General features: G+C 45.1%; 1 protein-coding gene across 4 annotated transcripts in view; it reads left to right on the top strand.

Annotated features, from left to right (window-relative positions):
* The window catches only part of tdrd12 (tudor domain containing 12), a 157507-nt gene extending 142875 nt beyond the window's left edge, over positions 1 to 14632 (top strand). For all 4 annotated transcript variants that reach the window (XM_038806556.1, XM_038806557.1, XM_038806555.1 and 1 more), the window contains 8 exons: positions 4605 to 4702; positions 4897 to 5024; positions 5653 to 5707; positions 5840 to 5953; positions 6040 to 6193; positions 7846 to 7918; positions 9543 to 9648; positions 11637 to 14632. In XM_038806556.1, coding sequence (XP_038662484.1) covers positions 4605 to 4702; positions 4897 to 5024; positions 5653 to 5707; positions 5840 to 5953; positions 6040 to 6193; positions 7846 to 7918; positions 9543 to 9640 — 720 coding nt within the window. In that variant the 3' untranslated portion in view covers positions 9641 to 9648; positions 11637 to 14632. The remainder of the gene's footprint in view (positions 1 to 4604; positions 4703 to 4896; positions 5025 to 5652; positions 5708 to 5839; positions 5954 to 6039; positions 6194 to 7845; positions 7919 to 9542; positions 9649 to 11636) is intronic.
* The last annotated feature ends 4909 nt before the right edge of the window (positions 14633 to 19541 follow it).

Here is a 19541-nt window from a genome sequence, read left to right as displayed (position 1 = left end):
TAGCTCCAGAGGCCGCAAAGACGCAAAAAGCAGCAGAAGCCAAGAGAAGCAAGGGATTTAGATGGCGGACGCATGAGGCCAAGAAACACCGGCCACTGCAGGGCGAGAGGGACTAACCAGACGCACACTGGGTTCCCCCTCACTGGAGAGTGGATGGAGGACATTCCTCACAGGGAGCTCAGGGAAGAGATAAAGATCAATATCAAAGTGGCGGTCAAGGTGGTGGCCCTCATGCAGGTGGCCCTGGACAAGACAGAGAAACAACTGGAAGCCCAGGGGAGCACCAGCAAGGAATTGGAAAGAGTCTCAACGGATCAGAATGACCAGATCATCGGAGACTGAGGTAGGCGAGGTTGGTGGCGACACAGGGAACTCTAAAGGGAAAAATAGAGGACCAGGAGAACCGATCACAGAGCCAAAATCTAAGAATACTGGGTCTGCTGGATGGGACCGAAGGCAGTGACCATTGCTGGGAAACCTGGTGGGAAGCGTCAGCTTCCCCAACCCGCCAGAGTTAGACAGAGCCCACAAATCGCTACGGCTGAAATCCAAGGCCGGGGAACAACCAAGGACGATCAATTGAAAAAATCCACCGGTACCAGGACCTGGAAAGAATCCTGCACTGTGCCAGGCAAGGATCTGTATCTGGGAGGGGCACCAGTTCAGGATTTACCAGGACATTGGGACAGACCTGGCCAAGCAGCGAGTGGAATTCAAAGGTGGCTATGTGCAAAAGCAAGGTGAAGTTTGGGATGCTGTACCCGGCCAAACTATGGAACGCATTCCAGGGCAGGGAGCATTTTTTCATGCCCCCTGCGGACTTGGACAAATTTGTCCAGGAGAATGGGCTGGGAAGACGGCAACAAGGGCGACTATTAGAAGGGGCGCATTCCCCCTGGAGGAGACATGGGGAAAATGGGAGGAAGAACTACGGATAGAAATAGGAGCAAAGCACCGAACAGGGCAAACTCCACCTCCGCATTCGCAAGGCTAAGCTTAATGCAGAGCACACCTAATCAGAACTTGAATGAGCAGGTTCTTTTTGGAGGTGAGGGATAAATATGAACGTGCTAGGGAGCCCAGCCAACCACACCCACATGTTCTGGGCATGCCCCAGACGTGCCGGGTTATGTACATCCTTTTTTGAGGCAATGTGGGGTGAAGGTAGAGCCAAGCCCGAAAGTGGCAGTCTTCAGCCTTCGGGGTATCAGATTGGCTGTCTTTCTCCAACTGGAGAAAATCAAATTCGCCATCTGGGAGTCGGAAGAGGGCTTCCACAAGACACGGCAGCCATGTTCCAAGACCTGTTTGTAGTGAACAGCCAATAGAGGGGAGGGGGAGGGGAGGCTGAGGCACCGGAGAGTCATGGATAGCAAAGAAAGGGGAAGGGGGGGGGGGGCGAGAGGGAGGGAGGGGTAAAAACCCACAGGAAGCCTGTGAGACGGATGGGCACAACTGCAGGGGGATTAAACCCAGGGGCAAAAAGAGGACCAGAGGGAATGGCAACAAGCAGAGAAGCACAAGCCAGGGCCAACAACAAGCAGGGCAGCAAGAGGCAGACCGGCCAAATAAATGGCGCAACCACTGAAGGGGGACAAAGCAGGCAATTATAAATATGTATCGTGAGCCCAGCCTGTTCGCACTCTGGTTGACTTTTTAAAAATCTTTTTAGTTTTTTACTTCTCTTTTTCTCTTGTATAAACCAGAACCGCACCCTGATTACCTTTGTAAAGACCTACTGGCGGGTACGACACCTGTACCTCAGCGTTCAAACCACAAATATGTAATGTAAAATGATTTGTTAAATACAGGATGTGAAAATCCAATAAAAACATAAAAACACTGGCTCCACCTTGTCCGAAAAGCAGCTTATGATCTGTAATAATGGTGAAATGGCGGCCGTACACATATTAGTGAAATTTCTTAATGCCATAAATGATGGCCAAAACTTCCTTTTCTATCTATGCATATCCCTGTTCTGCATAAGGTAAAGTTCTTGATACCAATCCAATGGATCTCTCAGACCTGTCTTCCATTACATGGGATAATATAACACCAGCTCCATATGGTGACGCATCACATATCAAAATGTATGAATAAACTTGAAGATTGAAGCGCCTATTTCATTTGATTGAAAGCTTTTTGTGGGATTCTTCCAGTACAGGAACCATGGCTGTTCAGGTGCACAATACCCCACTCCGGTGGTGGCCCCCTCCCCCCCTCCAATGCCCTCCGTGATCCTCAACACGCCTGGCCCTCCTAAATCTACCACTATATTTTGGTGTTTCCCTAGGATGCACATATGAGGTGGAAGCAGCCAGCTGCCTACCTCGTCCCATAGCCCTCAATGCCCCGGCGGGCATCCTCTGGGGTCGAAGTGCCCAATATAACTTGTCAGTGGCACATGCACAGCCGTGCTGCACTGTCCCGTCAGATGACCCCGAGACGCGGCCTCATCAGAAGGGTTGAAACCAGGGGAACTGGTGCCAACCGTTGCCAGTCCATAGGACAAGTTCAGGTTGGCGCTCAGCGACCCGTCCACCCGGTCAGTGCCCAATGGGCCCTGGGATCCACCTTGGGGTGGAGGGGCAGCTGTTTTGTGCCCTGGCTGCCCCTGCATCCATGCAGTTCTCCAATATCTGCGCCATGGTGTCAACGCCTTCGGCAATGCACCTCAGTGACTGGGACATGTTCTGCAGTGACTTAGCCATGCCCACCTGAGACTGGGACGAGCTCCGCAGTGCCTTAGTCATGCCTATCTGAGAGCGGGACATGTCCCACAGAACGTTGTCAGGGTCAGCCTGGTACTGGGTGATATCTCCCAGCGAGGCTGACATTCTGCCAAGGCCCTCAGCCATGGCCATCACCGACTGTGCGACCCCGTAGACACCTTCACTCATGGTGCTGACGTCATGCACCAGGCTTTCCACTGCGATCGCCACCCTAGCAGTGGCCTCGGTGCCACTCATTGCGGGCGCCATGTCCTGCGCCCGGAGCCTCTGGGACTCCAAGCAGCTATGGAACGACGCTGACATCTCCTCTGAATGTCCCAGCTGCTCCCTATTGTCTCCATCAGCCCCGCATAACCCTCTTCCAGAAGCTCAGCATCAGGCAGGGACCCAGCTGGGTCCTGGGATCCGGCAGCTCTCTGACTGCTGTCTCACCTGGGGGTTCCTGCCGCCACCTGATGCACATCAACAGCACAATCACCAGATTGTGCTCAAGAAGCCTGACCACTAACATGTCCCACTGAGGTGTGTGTATCAGCGTTGGTGGAGGGTGGGGATGACAGCTGTGCTGCGGCTGTAACAGTTGCATCCTCTGAGCTCTCCTCCGAGATGTTCTCCATTGAGTCAGGAGAGGGGACCGCCCGGATGGGCTGGCTCCGTCGCCTGGAGGACCTGCGGGCGAATGAACATGTGGTCAGTGGGAGGAACGGGTCAGTCAGTAAGGCAATCAGTACTTACGTTTGACAGGTCCTTCGGGCAGGGCCCAATGGTTCCTCACCTCTGTGGCATCCACCAGCTTTCGCATTGGTGACCGCCCTGTCCTCTGCCACCCCAGTCACCTCCAGGGCCTGCTCCTCAAAGGTGATGTCTGGCACCCCACCGCTAACCTTGGCCTGCTCCCGCTGATCCTGGGAGAGCTTTTCCTGAGGAGAGGGATTCATTCGCCTCACGTGTTGGTTCACATTGATGGGAGACTGGGTATGAAGGTGGGGAGGGGGGGTGGAGAGAGGGCTGGGGGTGGGTTGGGTGGGTGGATGCTCCCTTTGTGGGGTGGGTGGCGCGTTGGTCATTGATCTTCCTTCTGCACTGGAGGTCAGTCCTCCTGGTCATACTCCCCGAGATGACAGCTGTCGCCACCTCGTACCATCTTCCGGGACCCTCGGGGAACAGGACATCCCTCCTCGTCTGCACCGTGCCCTGGAGCCTCCCTAGGTCAGCGTCCCGAATCTTGGGACTGGTCTCCTGGGTGCCATTGGTACGAGCTCACTGGGGTTGTCTGAGCAACTGCAGCTTAAGTGCTGCTCGACCTTGTTTGCAGGGGGCTGGCGAGTACAGTCCCGGCGAATCAGCTGGCAAGCTGTCATTTGTGGCGAGAAGTCCATGAGACCTTAAGTGGACCAGTTAGCATTGAATTTAGTTGCCAACCTCGCTGGGCTGAGTACCGGGAAGCTCGTGGCAATTCCTGCTCGCTATCGCACCTAGAAATTTTTTCGGAGAATCATGCCCAGTACAAAATATGAAAAATTTGTTTCAACATCGTGTTTGAACTAAAAGCATTTTATGAATTTGAAACAAAATTGCCCCATGGATCCCAGGAGATTTTTGGAACTTAAAAGGGACCGCTCAATACAGCATTGTTAATTTGTGAAGTATTTGAATACTTCTATGGTAAGAAATATTCAGCATAACTTATTGATGAACAGAAAGAGATTGGAAGAAAAATATGTTTAATATAGTGTCTCATGTCCTTGGGACATTCCAAATTGCTTTATAACCAATGAAGTGTTTGAAATGTTGCTACTTCTCAAACTTAGCATCAAACGGGAGTTGCTTATGAAGTCAAGATAATATCCTGCCACATTTGTTCTTTGCAAGGTTTTGGAAAACATTCTGAAGGTTTTGTGTCATCTCAGTGGAAGACCCCAGAGTCTAAATTTAATGTTATCAAGTGGACTTGCTGTGACTGTTGAGAGGTATGTAACATTATAGTATCTGTAAAATGTGTATACAGTTTTGCATGGAGGTACTGTAGGAGCCACAAACCAGGAAAAGATCTAAAACAGATGCTGTAGCATCACAGTATATATTCAAGTATATTCTTATCTCTTTTGATTTCAATTTGATGTACTGCATGGGAACTTAACCGTGTTTTTTTTTTTACTTTCAGGCTGTTAGCGAGCACATCTAACAGGAGTGCTTTATATGAAATTGCAAACAATTTGAAGTTTTCACTGGCCAGTTTTCAAAATTTATATTGCTTACAAAACGGTGCAGCCTTCTGTGACGGAAATACTGGTATTTATTCACCTTTGTAGACTATAATTTGTAGCATTTGTTCTTGTTATGAAATAGAAAATATTCTAAGAATGTTTTTTATGAATATGTTTTTAAAATAAAATAAACAGTAAAATTATTTATTCATCAGATGCAGCATTAACAATGTTGGTTTAAAGGATAAATTTTGACCCGAACACTGATCCTCCTCATAGTGGGATCTTTTACTTCCAACTGAATTGTAGATGGGGTCTCGGTTTAGTTTTTCAACTGAAAGACTCCATTTTAAATGGTTCAGCACCCCTTCAATGCTAAATTGAATAACACTGGTTAACATTCAAATTTAACATTCAGTGAATTATTTTTTTGATTAGAAACTAATTTCGTAAAATGTGTTTCAACTTTTAACTGTGAATCAGTTTGTGGAAAATAAATGAAACTGCCATTAAGTACTTTGACATGCTTAACAGAGGTTAACAAAGGTGGTTTGTGTTTTGTTTGGAAATACAAGTGCTGAATGACAGGTGCAATGCATTCAAACAGAAAAATGAATTGGCAAAAGCAAAACATTTATTTTCAGTTTCCAAGGATTCTTCCACAATTAATATATATTTTAAGATTTATGTTTTATATTATTTTCTAATCACAGATATTGTGGATGTTCCTGAAGATGCAAAAAATCGATCAACAATGGATCATAAAAGGTTATCCGTATTGATATTAAATCTTCCTGTCTGCAAGCTAGTTGTGCAATATGATTACATAATTTAAACAAAATTTTGAGTTTTGAATTTGATTTTACACTTTAACTTGTCATTGTTTATATTTTCCTGTAGCTTTCACCCAGAAATAAAGTGGCATCAGAAGGAAGACCGGCTCATACTGAATGTGAAGTTGCGAAATTTTACAAAACATTCATGCAAATTTGGTGATTGCAGAGTAGTATTTAGGTAAAAGCTAGCTAAAGTTTCGATTACTTACAAAGAAAGTTATTGTCTTTGATCTTTATCTGAGGCTTCATATTATTTAATTGCAGTGCCTTTGTTGGTATCAAATTATATTTGGCGGATTTGGAACTTCAAGGTAGCATTTTAGAGGAAAAGTGTTCATGTGTCGCTATAAATGAAGAGCCTGTCATAACACTGTTTAAAGAAGAGAATGGTGAATGGAGCAATTTGCTGAAATTCAAGGTAATTGTCGTCAAAACGTGGAACAAAATTAATAGCTGGCTGTGATTTAATGTTCAGTTTGGTTGAAGCAAGGTGGATATTATTGCAAATGGTGCATACAGAAACAAATTTTCAATTGTTCCAAAATGCAGTTTTACCAATCAAATGCTGCCAATTTAGTGCTGCTTTTGAATCTGGTTGGATTTTCTATTAAAAAAACAACTTCTATATAGAATTCAGCTCTTGTATCCAGGTTTGGATCAGGTTGCAATGCAGTATGAATCAGCATGGCCCTAGGAGAACCCAAACTGATCATCTGTGAACAGGTTACATGTGAAGTCCCGTTATTGTTCAATATAATGCTTTGATGTGAAAGATACCGTTGGTGTGACACTTAGCTGCTTTGAATTCTGTTTATTCTATGTTCATGACAGCAGATCATGTTTTGTAAAGCTGGTAGCAGTCTAAAGTGAACTAGCTAGATTTATTCAAGTCATTAGTCAGAAAGTCCTATTTTTGAACTAGATTTTCAAATCCAGCAAGTTTACTTTTAGATTGCCATTGACTATAAAATCCATGCTTTAGCTTCTGAAGGATCATCACAACTAGAACTATTTAACAGCAATTATTTATCTAGTTAAATATATTTACATCGAGAGTTTATATGAAGCTGTTCCATTTTGACAAACAAATTAATCAAAACTTGAAATTGCATCAGTTATCACGAGACAAACTTTGTCCTTTTCCTCCTTTCACTATTTCCACTTCTCCCTCTCAGACACTGAGGTAGCTGGGACAGAAAGGGGTGGAAAGGAAAAACGGACTCTGAGACGGACAGGACAAGGAGCAGGAGTTTGGGCGAGCTGCAAAAAGTACAGCTATTCTCCATCACCCATGTTCCTACCACACCCTGTTTAGCACAGGGCTAAATAGCTGGCTTTTAAAGCAGACCAAGGCAGGCCAGCTGTGCAGGTTCAATTCCCGTTTCAGCCTCCCCGAACAGGCACCAGAATGTGGCGACTAGGGGCTTTTCACAGTAATTTCATTTGAAGGCTCCTTGTGACAATAAGCAATTTTAATTTCATATCAACTAGAGTCAGATTGTTCTACATGTGATGCTATACACTCATTTCAAAGTCAAATTTGTAACTAGGGGAAATGTTCAGACCACTGGTTTGGAGCCTTTGAATCACAACACTTTGAATGTGACTGTTTATCATCCTTCTGCCTTCAGCTAACTACATATTAAGAAATGAAAACATGCAGCCGGGCTAGGTAGCTGCTCTGGGGAGCTAAATTGTGTTACTGTTTCAGAGAAATTCTACCTGAGCTGATTGTTTTCTAGCATTTTCAGTTTTCCCCCCCTATTTTCCAGCATTCCCAGTGTATTGCTTTTGTTCCATATTAAGAAGCCTCATTCCTGTCTTGCTGTTCTAGCTGCATTATAAAGCTTGAGAAATAATTTCTGTTCATGCTGCATATTGAAACGGGTTTAGTTCTAGCCTGACTCTATATGCCTTCGTCATCCTACATTTGAGCTTTGATGATTTGCTGCAAGGTTCAGAGGGCTATGTATACTGCGCACTCTGGTTTCTTCATAATAGAGTGGATTACATTTTCTGCACGCCACTGACATTCATTACTGTAAGGATTTCGACTGCATTTTCTTTCAGAATCCAAATGTCACTTTTGATTTCAACTATTTTGAGGAAGCGATGGATGATGTATCTCTTCCAATTTTCAATGGTAAGATTGTTTCTCTAAACAAAAATCTAAGTATTTTTGTCAGGTACTGTGAAGATCCAAGTGTAAAAGATTGATCCTATTTTTACTCCAATAAAAATAATAACTTTGAATAACTTTGCCTTTAACTATGATCACCAAAATATTCATCTTCTGCACCCATTGCTGTTTTATTGGATTTGTTTTTCTTCTACATTCCCCTACCTCCCTAGCAGTTTGCTGAGACAGGTCATTTGGAGAGCTATCCCAGTACTTTGACTTAGCACTGCCCAAAATAAAATGAGTTGGTGTTTTCAAGTTCCTGTTTGAGTTCATTACCCCTATAGATTCTTATGTAAGAAAGACTGGAGGGAAATGCACGTTGCTTGGATTAGAGTATGATTTGAAGTAGTATATCCCAGGTGTCAATGTAAAAATCAGTTTTACTCCTTTGAATTGGGAAGAAAAACCTCAAAATTTACTGATTGCATTAGAGCCAGGGGATTGACAAACTGTTTGTCGGTTACTTTGATTGTTGAAGGACAGAATAATACCAATCCCATTAAATAGTTTACACCAACTGACTCTAAGCTCCAGTAGCAAGTCTCCAGTGGATCACATGGTTAGTTGTTTACAGTTGTTGCCTCCTTGTTGAATCCCAATACAAGATTACTTGCAACTCTGTCGTCTTAAGCGGGGCTGGTTTAGCACACTGGGCTAAATCGCTGGCTTTTAAAGCAGACCAAGGCAGGCCAGCAGCACGGTTCAATTCCCGTACCAGCCTCCCCGAACAGGTGCCGGAATGTGGCGACTAGGGGCTTTTCACAGTAACTTCATTGAAGCCTACTTGTGACAATAAGCGATTTTCATTTCAACATGTAGTCTCAAAGTATTATGTCATGGTACATAGATAGAACAGAAGTCAGAATATTCGACTTGAGACCAAAGGACAGAGCAGTCTCAAAATTACATGCTGTTGCCAACCTCTTACACTGGTTACAGATGCTTCCTTGACTGCTGTCTCCATCATTATTAGGCTGGGCCTGACATGCACTGGTACAGTTTTAGACCAATTAGCATCAGTTGGTGCAAACTGCCTATTGGCATTGGTAGTCTTCTATTCTTCAACAATTAAATTTAACAGATAAGCAGTTAGATCTAAATGGGCAAATTTTCTTCAAATCCAGATAGGACTTTGTCCTTTTGTTCTTTGTGGAATTGCATACATAGTATTTGTGGTATCAGAACCAATTGGTTCTTGCTCCTGAACACTATTAAATATGCATTATCTTGCATTGACTGCTCAGGTGGGAGTGGACATGAACAAATACCTGAAATGAGCATAAATAGATATATCAGAAGGGATATTTGTCCTTGAGTCAAGAAATGACCTTTCCTACTTGTGACTGACTATCCCTCTCTTAGCTGACATTTTATATATAAAGCTATTCAAATTTGAGATTCGGTAGGGGAAAAAATGGGCTTTAAATCCGTATCTCCAGTTTTCATTGTTGAAGTGTTTAAATGGTGGGACAAACAAACGTTATTTTTATGCTGAAAAACAAAATTGTTCCTGCACATACAATATTAATAGTTATATGAATGTCTTAAGTATCAGTTTGTTTTTCCCCTTATTCTGTGCTTGTAGATTTTAGAAGAAAGGGACAACAAGTAATAATGGAACCCAGCGTAGATGAATGTGGTAGTTTTACCAGTGCTAATGACAGTTCTGAAGAAGATTACTGAAGATTCGGGTAAATATCCCTGTTAAAGGTTTATGGTACTGCATCAAATATTCTCTCAAGTACTCAGATTTTTTTTTTCCCAATTAAGAGATAATTTAGCATGGCCAATTCATCTACCCTGCACATCTTTGGGTTGTGGGGGTAATACCCATGCAGATACTGGGAGAATGTGAAAACGCCACACATTCAATGACCCGCGGTCGGGATCGAACCCAGTTCCTTGGCGACGCCCTCGCAAGTGCACAGCTGCTGGTCATTGCTGAAGTTTTGTAATTGGCGGTGTTCTGTATATTCAACATAACTGTAAAATAACATTACCTAGGAATATAGAAAAAGTATCAGCTTCTGTTCTAAATTGAATATTTGTGTCTTTCATATTTTCAAGGCAGACCATGAAAATACTTCATAAAACACCACCAGTTACAAATTGCTAGGATGCTTTATTTCATAGCCATTGAACTAACAGAGCATCAGTTATGTGATAAGTCACGATGGAATGGTGCTTGCTGCTGAACTTATAAAGTTGCTCACAAAGATGTAGCAGACTTGAGTGTAGATTTTATTTTCTGACATTCATTTCAATTTGCTACCTTCCTAAAGGAGTCTGTAACGTCCAGCAACAGGGCAGACAGACTGATCAACCAATCAAATTGAAAGACTCTTACCTACAGAAAAGCAGGAAATATAAATCAAATTTATATCATTTTACAGAAAGCAAGCTAAAAATGGGGACGTATATGTGGGTTAAGAGAGAAGCTTAAATGTCAGAACAAATATTTTTTTTTAAAATCTACTATTTTTAAATGTTTTTTTCTGAGAGAATGAGACTACACTTCGTAAAATGAGTTTTTAAGGCCCTCTGAGGTTGTTCTTTAGTAAGTCATACACCGCTTAGTTTGCTGAATAAATCTCAGTCAGATAAAACAAGGCTTAACTTTATTTATAATGGCCTGATACATGAAAATAGTGCGAATAGTTGAAGTTCATACCATATGAGTGATTTCTAAAGTATTCCATCTGCGAAGACTGCAAAAGTATGGCTTGTGGAGAAGCAGGGTGATACTGAAAGCAGTGTTCAGATTTCCACATTTAACTGCACATGTGCAGAAGTTATCTGTTTTACTCCGAAATAACAGTGTGCAGTGACTTCCATACCATTATTACAATCACAAATTCTGGGTTGATATGCTTGCTCACATTAGTGGGTCATCTTAACTGAATCAAAAGTACTCCACAAGAGCACGTTGACCTTTTTGGTCAGGCCAAAGCTTGTCCTCCCAGCTTCTGTTCAAATTCTTGTTTTTTTAAATTTTGATTTGTGTTGGGTTCCCTGTTAAAGGGCCAGAGAACTCTCAATATAATGGCTCAATTACTGAGACAGGCTAACAAATTACTTTTTAGAGTCTGTGGGCAGCAATTATCAAAACTTACGTTATCAGCATTTCAACCATCCCTCGTCTCAGTGGCTTTTTTTATGAAAAGGTGTGAATATACTTTAGAAATTTCAGATTCAAAGGTAGCTGTTTACATACCCTTCCTGTAGAAAGAAATGAGTCAAAAAAAACCAAAAGCGTGATAGGTCCCTCAGAAAACACGATGTTTTAATAGTTTAGGTAAATACCAAAACTGATCTGCATTCATGCAGTGTTAGAATAAATATTAGCATTTTGGCATATGTATTTTGTATTTGTTTAACCTATACAGATGAACAGAAAAATTCCTTCATGCCACTTCAGAAAATTACCTTCAAATATTGTCAGTCGATAGAGATTGTTTTGGGTTTCATTCCTCTCGCATGTACTTAATGCATATGAGTTTAGTCAGGAAAAACACTTGATACATATTGGCTTTTTCACCCATTCTCAATGGCACCTCATATTATTTGGAGATCCATTTTATATTTCATATTACTCTGTTTTTCGAATATCTTTTTCCAGATCACACTAACTGTCTTTGTTTCCCGTTTCTTCTAACTTAATTTTTCATCTTATCCAAAGGAACTGATGGGTTTAGAAGAGGAGAGGAAACAATTTATTTTCAAAGCACGAATGCTTCACCCGTGAGAAACTTTGCCAGATTTGAAACATTGAATGTCCTTGCTTTGTGAAAAGAACGAGGATGATCTCATTCCACAGAAACTGCCAGACCTGCCGAGTCTTTCCAGTTCCGTTTTTATTATCAAAGAAATAACTTACCAAAATCACTAAAAGTTAATAATGGGCACAATCTACTGGCTGTTCATGCCAGCAGGATATTCCAGTCCCATGCCGGCGCATGGGTTTCCCGGTGACGAGGGGTGCTCACCAGGAAACCCTGTTGACAACAGCGGGCTGCCTCCACTGCCGAAAAACACACGACAGGTTGGTTGGTAAATTACACCCAACTCTTATCGTATCAGTGCCCAGAGATGTACTGAAGGAAAATTTAATTGTGGAAACCTCTACACTCAAGCAACACGTTTTCAGCAATAATTTGAAATGCTGATCTCTGCATTATTATTTTACCTATTATGAGTTCCAATTTTTCTCAAACATATCGCAAACAATTGGTGCTCTTGTGCTCACTCCTATGTATGTCCAATGGTCCAGTTCTTATAAGTTAAATCTGTTCCACGTTATTTGCTGTGGCGTTAGCAGTGTTTGGAATATTCAAACTTTCAAAGCACCAAGTTTTTAATATGTGAAAGTCCAGTGCGTATCTGTCATATTCTGTTACAGATGCCATATCGTAACCTGAAGCCTAAAATTTACAAGTGGCTAACAATTGCTCCTCTTGACCAATAAAATAGTTTGTTTACAGTTAGTTATCTCTTTTTGCTAATTTAATTCAGTTTCACATGGGGAGCATTTGCACAATGGCTTTAAAGTAACTGGCCAGGTTAGCCTAATTATCCCAATTATACTGCAGACATCAGACCATGGATGAGCAGTCTTATACTCTATTATCACACCTTAGAAAGTAAAACACTGCCAAAGCTGCAAGTTATTAACTCATTTTCTCTCTTTGCAGATGTTGCCTGATCTGAGTAATTCCAGCATTTCTGTTTTTTTAATAAACTTTTAGAGTACCCAATTCATTTTTTCCAATTAAGGGGCAATTTAGTGTGGCCAATCCACCTACTGCACATCTTTGGGTTGTGGGGGCGAAACCCATGCCAACACGGGATGAACGTGCAAACACCACACGAACAGTGACCCAGGGCCGGGATCGAACCTGGGACCTCGGCGCCGTGAGGCAAACTGCTAACCAGCATTTCTCTTTTTACCATCACACCCTCACTTCTTCATTTTATGCCTATCAGCTTTAATTACAACTTCTGAAAGCCACTACACCTTCCCCCAGACTCCACATGTTGCACAAAGATGAAATATCCCACACGAGTCTATCTATTCCAACACTCTTTCTCTGTATGTTTTACAATTTTAAAGTACTTGCCAATTCCCTTCTTAACTGGCCTTGAGGTTTCCACTTGTTATAAAGAATTCCAATAATTCTTTAAAATAATTGAGCTTGAAACTTTCATTCTTCTAGCTATGGTTTTTGCGCCCTCTGATGCAGCTAGTTCGTGCCAACCTATGCTGATATTGGACTTGCAGATTCTCTGCATGGGACTATGGACTACAAAACGCTACATATGTTTTTTTACGCATCTAATTCTTGGCTCCTTGGTCAACTAAATGCAGCATTAACAGTTTTTAAATCTGTAAATTCAATAGAATTTTACTGGAGAAGCAAGTGCTAACGCTCAACCTTAACTAGGTGCCAAATGTGGGGGAAGTCTCTATCTGGTTTTATCGTGTTATTTCCACTTGCTAACAAATCCTTAAATAGGCTTGTTTTCAATAATCTACAGTTATGTGTAATGTCTCGTCATTCTATCTGAAAACTTGATCTTTCCAAATGTTAAAGAAAGGTCTCTAACAATCTATAAATATTCCCCAAAAGTGACATTGGATGCAAATGATGGGTCCTTGAAGGTTTCTTAATGTCTTTCGAGTTAGGCTGGAACTGATTTCTTTAACTTAATGAGCAAACAATTTCAAATGTCTGCATTGATGTTCTCAAATGTAATTGTATCTCCTGTTATAAGCAATTCTGAGAGTATTTTTTTTTAAGTCTGTGTGTATTGCTGAGCAAAGTATTTGATTACTGCAGCAACTGGTAATTCTATTCACACTAAATGATCAAGGCAAAGGGCCCACACCTCATACACTCTGCAAATTAAAATTCAAGTGCCACTGGGTCCAGGAACAGTATCCGATTTAAATAGGTGACTTGGGTTACCTTTGATTTCAAAAAGCACTTTCTCTAAGGCTAGTATAAATACATCAAAAGTTTATAAAATTAGCAGCCTTGATAGAACGTGATGTTTTAAAGCTACAGATTACATTCAAAGAGCCCTGACTCTTTAGTTAAAACTAACAAAAATACTTGTCCTTTTGAGTATGTAAATACCTTCCTGTGCTGATTTTTTTTGCTGTGAATTTTGAAGGATACATCTCAATATATTCTCAAGCACATCAAATAAAATAAATTACTTTTTGTCACTGCTGTTATGTAAGAAAACCTTCAGTGAATTTGCACAATGCCAGTTCCCATAAATAACAAGGAGAATAATGACCAGTCACCCATTACAGTTGAGGAACAAATATTAGTCAGGACACTGGGAGAATTGAGACCTGAGTATGTTAATTTATTAAATCAGAAAGAATTGTTTTTTTGATGTTGATGTGTGTCCTGTGGGCACTAGTTTCATTCAATTAGGTTTTTCAATTTGTAGCTAAAATTTACATTGTGCATGATCTGGCATATCGTCATGGCATTTTCTCATTTCACACTGTTATATGCCCAATTCTTGCCGATGGCTGTTCCGCGCCAAGGACCCAGGTTCGATTCCTAGCTTAGGTCACTGTGCAGAGTCTGCACGTTCTCCCCGTGTCTGCGTGGGTTTGCTCGGGTGCTCTGGTTTTCTCCCATAAGTCCCAGAAGACGTGCTTGTTGGGTGAATTGGACATTGAATTCTCCCTCAGTGTACCTGAACAGACACTGGAGTGTGGCGACTACGGGATTGTCATAGTAACTTGCAGTGTTAATGTAAGCCTACTTGTGAATTTAATAAAGATTATATCTGTATGTTAACTCTGTTTACTCATCGATTTTGGCTTCCGGTGGGGGAAAAATGAGGTTGTAGGTGGAGAAGTGCCTGGGGGGGAAGCAAAGTTGTGTCCCACTCCTCGCCGTGAACTTGCAGCCAAGCGTGTAAATTCACCCATTTGGGTCCCCCGCAACGAGAGTGGGAACGAGGTAGACGGAAAGAAAAAGGGGGGGACAAAACGGGAGGGAAAAAAAAGTGGCAAAAGGGAGCCAAAGCAGAGGGAGAAAGGGCACCAAAAGCAGACGGGGCAATGGGCGAGCCCGTTCAGACGAGCTAATTGGCGCACAAAGCGGTGGAACGGGAAGGTTTGCCGCAACAAAAAGAACTGGACAGACAGGAGCATTCTCCCCTGGGCCAGGGGGGGACTGGAACTGGAAGGCAGCCTTTGCCGAGGCACTGAGGGAACATCATCAGGAAAACAAGGCAGAGGCCAGAGCAGACATTGAGGCCGCAGTGCAGGCAGCAATGGCCAAGGCCCAGGTGGAGGGGCAGCTCGTCCTGGGCAGAGCAGGGTAGAAACTGGAAGCCCAAGAGGAGCAACTGGAAGCCCATGAGGCGACCATTAAGGAGCTGGAAAAAGCCGCGACTGGATCACTACCCTGGAGATGGCAAACTGGGCAAAACGCAGGGGAGCCTGAAGGGCAGAGTGGACGATCAGGAAAACCGCTCAAGAAGGCAAAATGTTAGGATAGTGGGCCTACCAGAGGGGATCGAGGATAGAAACGCCACGACATACGTGGCCGTGATGCTGGGCAACTTGGTGGGGAGGAAAACTTTCCACAACCGACCAGAAATGGACAGAGCACACCAGTCGCTGCGCCCGAAGCCCAAGGCAGGGGACCACCCGAGGGCAGTTATAGCTAAACTGCACCGGTACCAAGATAGGGAAACAATCCTGCGCTGGGCCAGGCAAAACAACCTGCAAATGGGAAGGACACTTCATTAGAGTTTACGAGGACATTGGGGCAGAACTAGCTAGGCGATGGGCCGAATTCTATAGAGCGAAAACAGCTCTTCACAAGAACGAAGTGCGTTTTGGTATGCTGTACCCAGAGAAACTCTGGGTCACATATCAAGAAAGAGAGTACTTCTTCACAGCCCCCGCCGAAGCAAAGAAGTTTGTCGAGGAACATGGGCTGGAAAGCCGACAGCTAGGGTAGAAATAAGGGGCCCCTGGCAAGGGGCAACAACACGCCGATTGGGGGAGGAGGGGGGGTCGTGAGGCAACACCAGGCCCGCCCCCATCCCCACCACGGCAAGCGCACCTTGAACAAAAAGAAAACCACTACCCGAGGGACCGCTTCAATGGGAGACCAGGCCCCAGCACGAAGGAACGAGAGTAGCGGAGAATGAAGATCAAGCGAGAGGAGTGCTGGGTAGGATGGGGAAGAGCGGGCAGAAAACTGCAGAGGCTGAGCAAGGGAGAAGCGAGACAGTAACTCCCAAGAGGGGGGACACCGCACTAGCAGGAAAGCTAGTGCCAGAGGCATGCAACAAAGCAGCGCCCCCAACAGGGGGGGGGGGGGGGCAAGGGGAGGCCACTCAACAGAGGCGGGACAGCAAACAGGGATAGGAACAGGGGAAAGAGGGACAAAGGAGGAGTATACAGGAGAGGGGGGAAAACGGGAGGGACCGGGGGTGGGACATAGGAAGGGATGGACCGCGGTGGGGGGGGGGGGGGGGGGGGAGACAGGGAAGGAGGGACAAACAAGGCTAGAAAAGGCATAGCAATAGGGCTACAAAGTGCCACAACCAAGGGAACAAGGAATCGCTGCAAGCGCCCACCCAGTACGGTCTCTGGCCAAAGGAGGCCCAGAGTGCAAGAGACTACCCACGGGGTGGACGCACAGTGGGCGGCCATGTCTGGTGCCCCCTGGACAAAGGGAAACCCTGGAGCGCAGGGACCCGACCGCATGGAGAGAGCAGTGACAGCGGCCATCCTGGACTGCCTCCTAACAAAGGGAAACCCCGGAGGGCAGGGGCGCGTCCACCAGGGAAGTATGGTAAATCCCACAGGAGCGGGGAGGACCGAAGCCCCCCACCAGGATAGTCACCTGGAATGTAAGGGGACTCCGGCCCAGTGAAAAGATCAAGAGTCCTCACCCACCTCAGAAATATGACGGCCGACATTGTCTTCCTCCAAGAGACACACCTGAGAGAGCAGGAACGACTGCGGGTAAGAAAGGGCTGGGTGGGACAAACCTACCATTCCTGCTATGGGATGAGAGCCAGGGGCATGGCAGTACTGATCAGCAAGAGGATGATGTTTATGGTGACAAAGACGTTTACGGACCCAGGGGGACGGTATGCTATGGTCAGCGGGGCCCTGGATGGGGCACCGGTAGTACTAGTTAATGTGTATGCGCCCAACTAGGACAGCACGAGCTTCATCAAAAAGACCGTGGCAGAAATCCCTGACACAGCGATGCACTGACTAATGATGGGGGGGGGGGGACTTCAACTGTGTACAGAATCCAACGACTGACAGATCAAATCCCAAAACAGGGAAAACCTCAAGCATGGCATGGGAACTCGGTTTATGGAACAGATGGGAGCGGTAGACCCCTGGAAGTTCACCCACCCGGGGGAGAAGGAGTTCTCCTTCTCCCCAGTACACAACGTATACGCCAGAATTGACTTTATTGTGGTGGGGAAAACGGTGCTTCCGGGCGTAGACGAAGTGGAATACTCCGTAATTGTGATATTAGACCACTCTCCACACTACATGGACGTGAGGCTGGAGATGGGCAGGGCCCAACGCCCCACATTGCGGTTGGACATTGCACTACTAGCAGACAAGGCCTTCAACGAAAAGATATCGCGGGCCATAGCAGAGTACACGGAGAACAACCAGAACGGGGAGGTTTCACCATCCACCTTCTGGGAAGCGCTAAAGGCCGTACTAAGGGGGGAAATTATCGCTTCCAAACCTCGAAGAGATAGGGAGGAAAGTCCGGCCAGGCAGTAGCTGGTCGAGAGCTCCTGGTGGAGAGGAAAGAGCGACAAAGGAACTTTGATCTGCTCTCCACCAGGAAAGCAGTGCACCAACTCCGCCAGGCATGTGGGACCCTAAACGAACACGGAGACAAAGCCAGCCACCTAATGGCACACCAGCTGAGAAAGCAGGTAGCCACCAGAGAAATTGCACAAATCAGGGATACCAGAGGCACATTAGAAACAGAACTAGAAAATATCAACAAAACCCTCAAGGCCCTCTACCAAGAGCTGTACACCTCAGAGCCCCCAATGGGGGAGTCTGGGATGAAACGGTTCCTTGATGGACTGGACATACCAGTAGTGGGGGAGGGCGGAAAACGGGCCTGGAAGCACCACTAGCACTGGGAGAGATCATGGACAGCATTAGCTCCATGCAGGCGGGGAAGGCGCCGGGACCAGAGGGATTCCCGGCAGACTTTTACAAACAATTTGCAACAGCACTGGCCCCGCACCTGTGGGAAATGTTCACAGACTCGCTAGCTAGGGGCACACTGCCACCCACGCTGGCACAGGCCTCACTGTCGCTGATACCTAAGGAAGATAAAGACCCAACGGAATGTGAGTCATACAGACCCACACTGCTGAACACAGATGCCAAAATCCTAGCCAATAGGCTAGAAGACTGCGTACCAGAGGTGGTCGCAGATGACCAGATGGGCTTTGTCAAAGGAAGACAGCTTCCCTTGGAATATCAGACGCCTGCTGAACGTGATAATGACCCCCTGCGGGGAGAGAGTACCGGAGGTGATCGTCTCCCTAGACGCAGACAAGGCCTTTGACAGTCGAATGGAAATACCTCAGAGGTACTGGAGCGGTTCGGCCTTGGAACAGGGTTCCCGTCCTGGGTAAAACTCCTATACAACGCTCCAAGGGCGAGCGTACGGACCAACAATACCAACTCCCCGTACTTCCAGCTGCACTGGGGCACCAGACAAGGATGGCCACTGTCCCTGCTGCTGTTCGCTCTAGTGATCGAGCCACTAGCAATCACGCTCAGAGCAGCAAAAAGCTGGAGGGGGATCCGAAGGGACAGCAGAGAGCACGGAGTCTCACTCTATGCAGATGACCTGCTCCTCTACATTTCGGACCCACAAAGTAGCATGGACGGAATCACCACACTCCTGAAAGAGTTTGGCGCCTTCTCGGGCTACAAACTCAACGGGACGTTGAGTGTCTTTAAGACAGAAATTGATAAATTCTTGATTTCTCGAGGAATTAAGGGCTATGGGGAGAGAGCGGGTAAATGGAGTTGAAATCAACCATGATTGAATGGTGGAGTGGACTCGATGGGCCGAATGGCCTTACTTCCGCTCCTATGTCTTATGGTCTTATTAGCAAAAGCAAGATCTTCCTGGTACACCCACAAGGAAGGGGGGCAGCACTAACAGGACTGCTGTTTAAACAAGCCCAACAAAAATTCCGCTACCTGGGGATCCAAATAGCCCATGACAGAAAGGGTTCCACAAGTGGAACGTCACCAATCTGACAGAGGAAGTAAAATAGGACCTGCAAAGATGGAACACACACCCACTCTCGCGGGGAGAGTCCAGATGAGCAAAATGAACGTGCTGCCCAGGTACCTCTTCCTCCGTAGATCCATTCCGATCTACATCCCCAAGGCCTTTTTCAAAGCACTAGATAAACTAATCATGGCGTTCGTATGGGGGGTGGGGGGAAGAATGCTAGGATCCCAAAGACGGTCCTACAAAATCAAAATCCAGGGGCGGGGGGCTAGCCCTCCCAAACCTAT

Source organism: Scyliorhinus canicula, chromosome 9, assembly GCF_902713615.1.
Source record: "Scyliorhinus canicula chromosome 9, sScyCan1.1, whole genome shotgun sequence".
Lineage (NCBI taxonomy): Eukaryota > Metazoa > Chordata > Chondrichthyes > Carcharhiniformes > Scyliorhinidae > Scyliorhinus > Scyliorhinus canicula.
The sequence above is the reverse complement of the archived record's forward strand: the minus strand, read 5'-3'. Positions and strand labels throughout refer to the sequence as shown.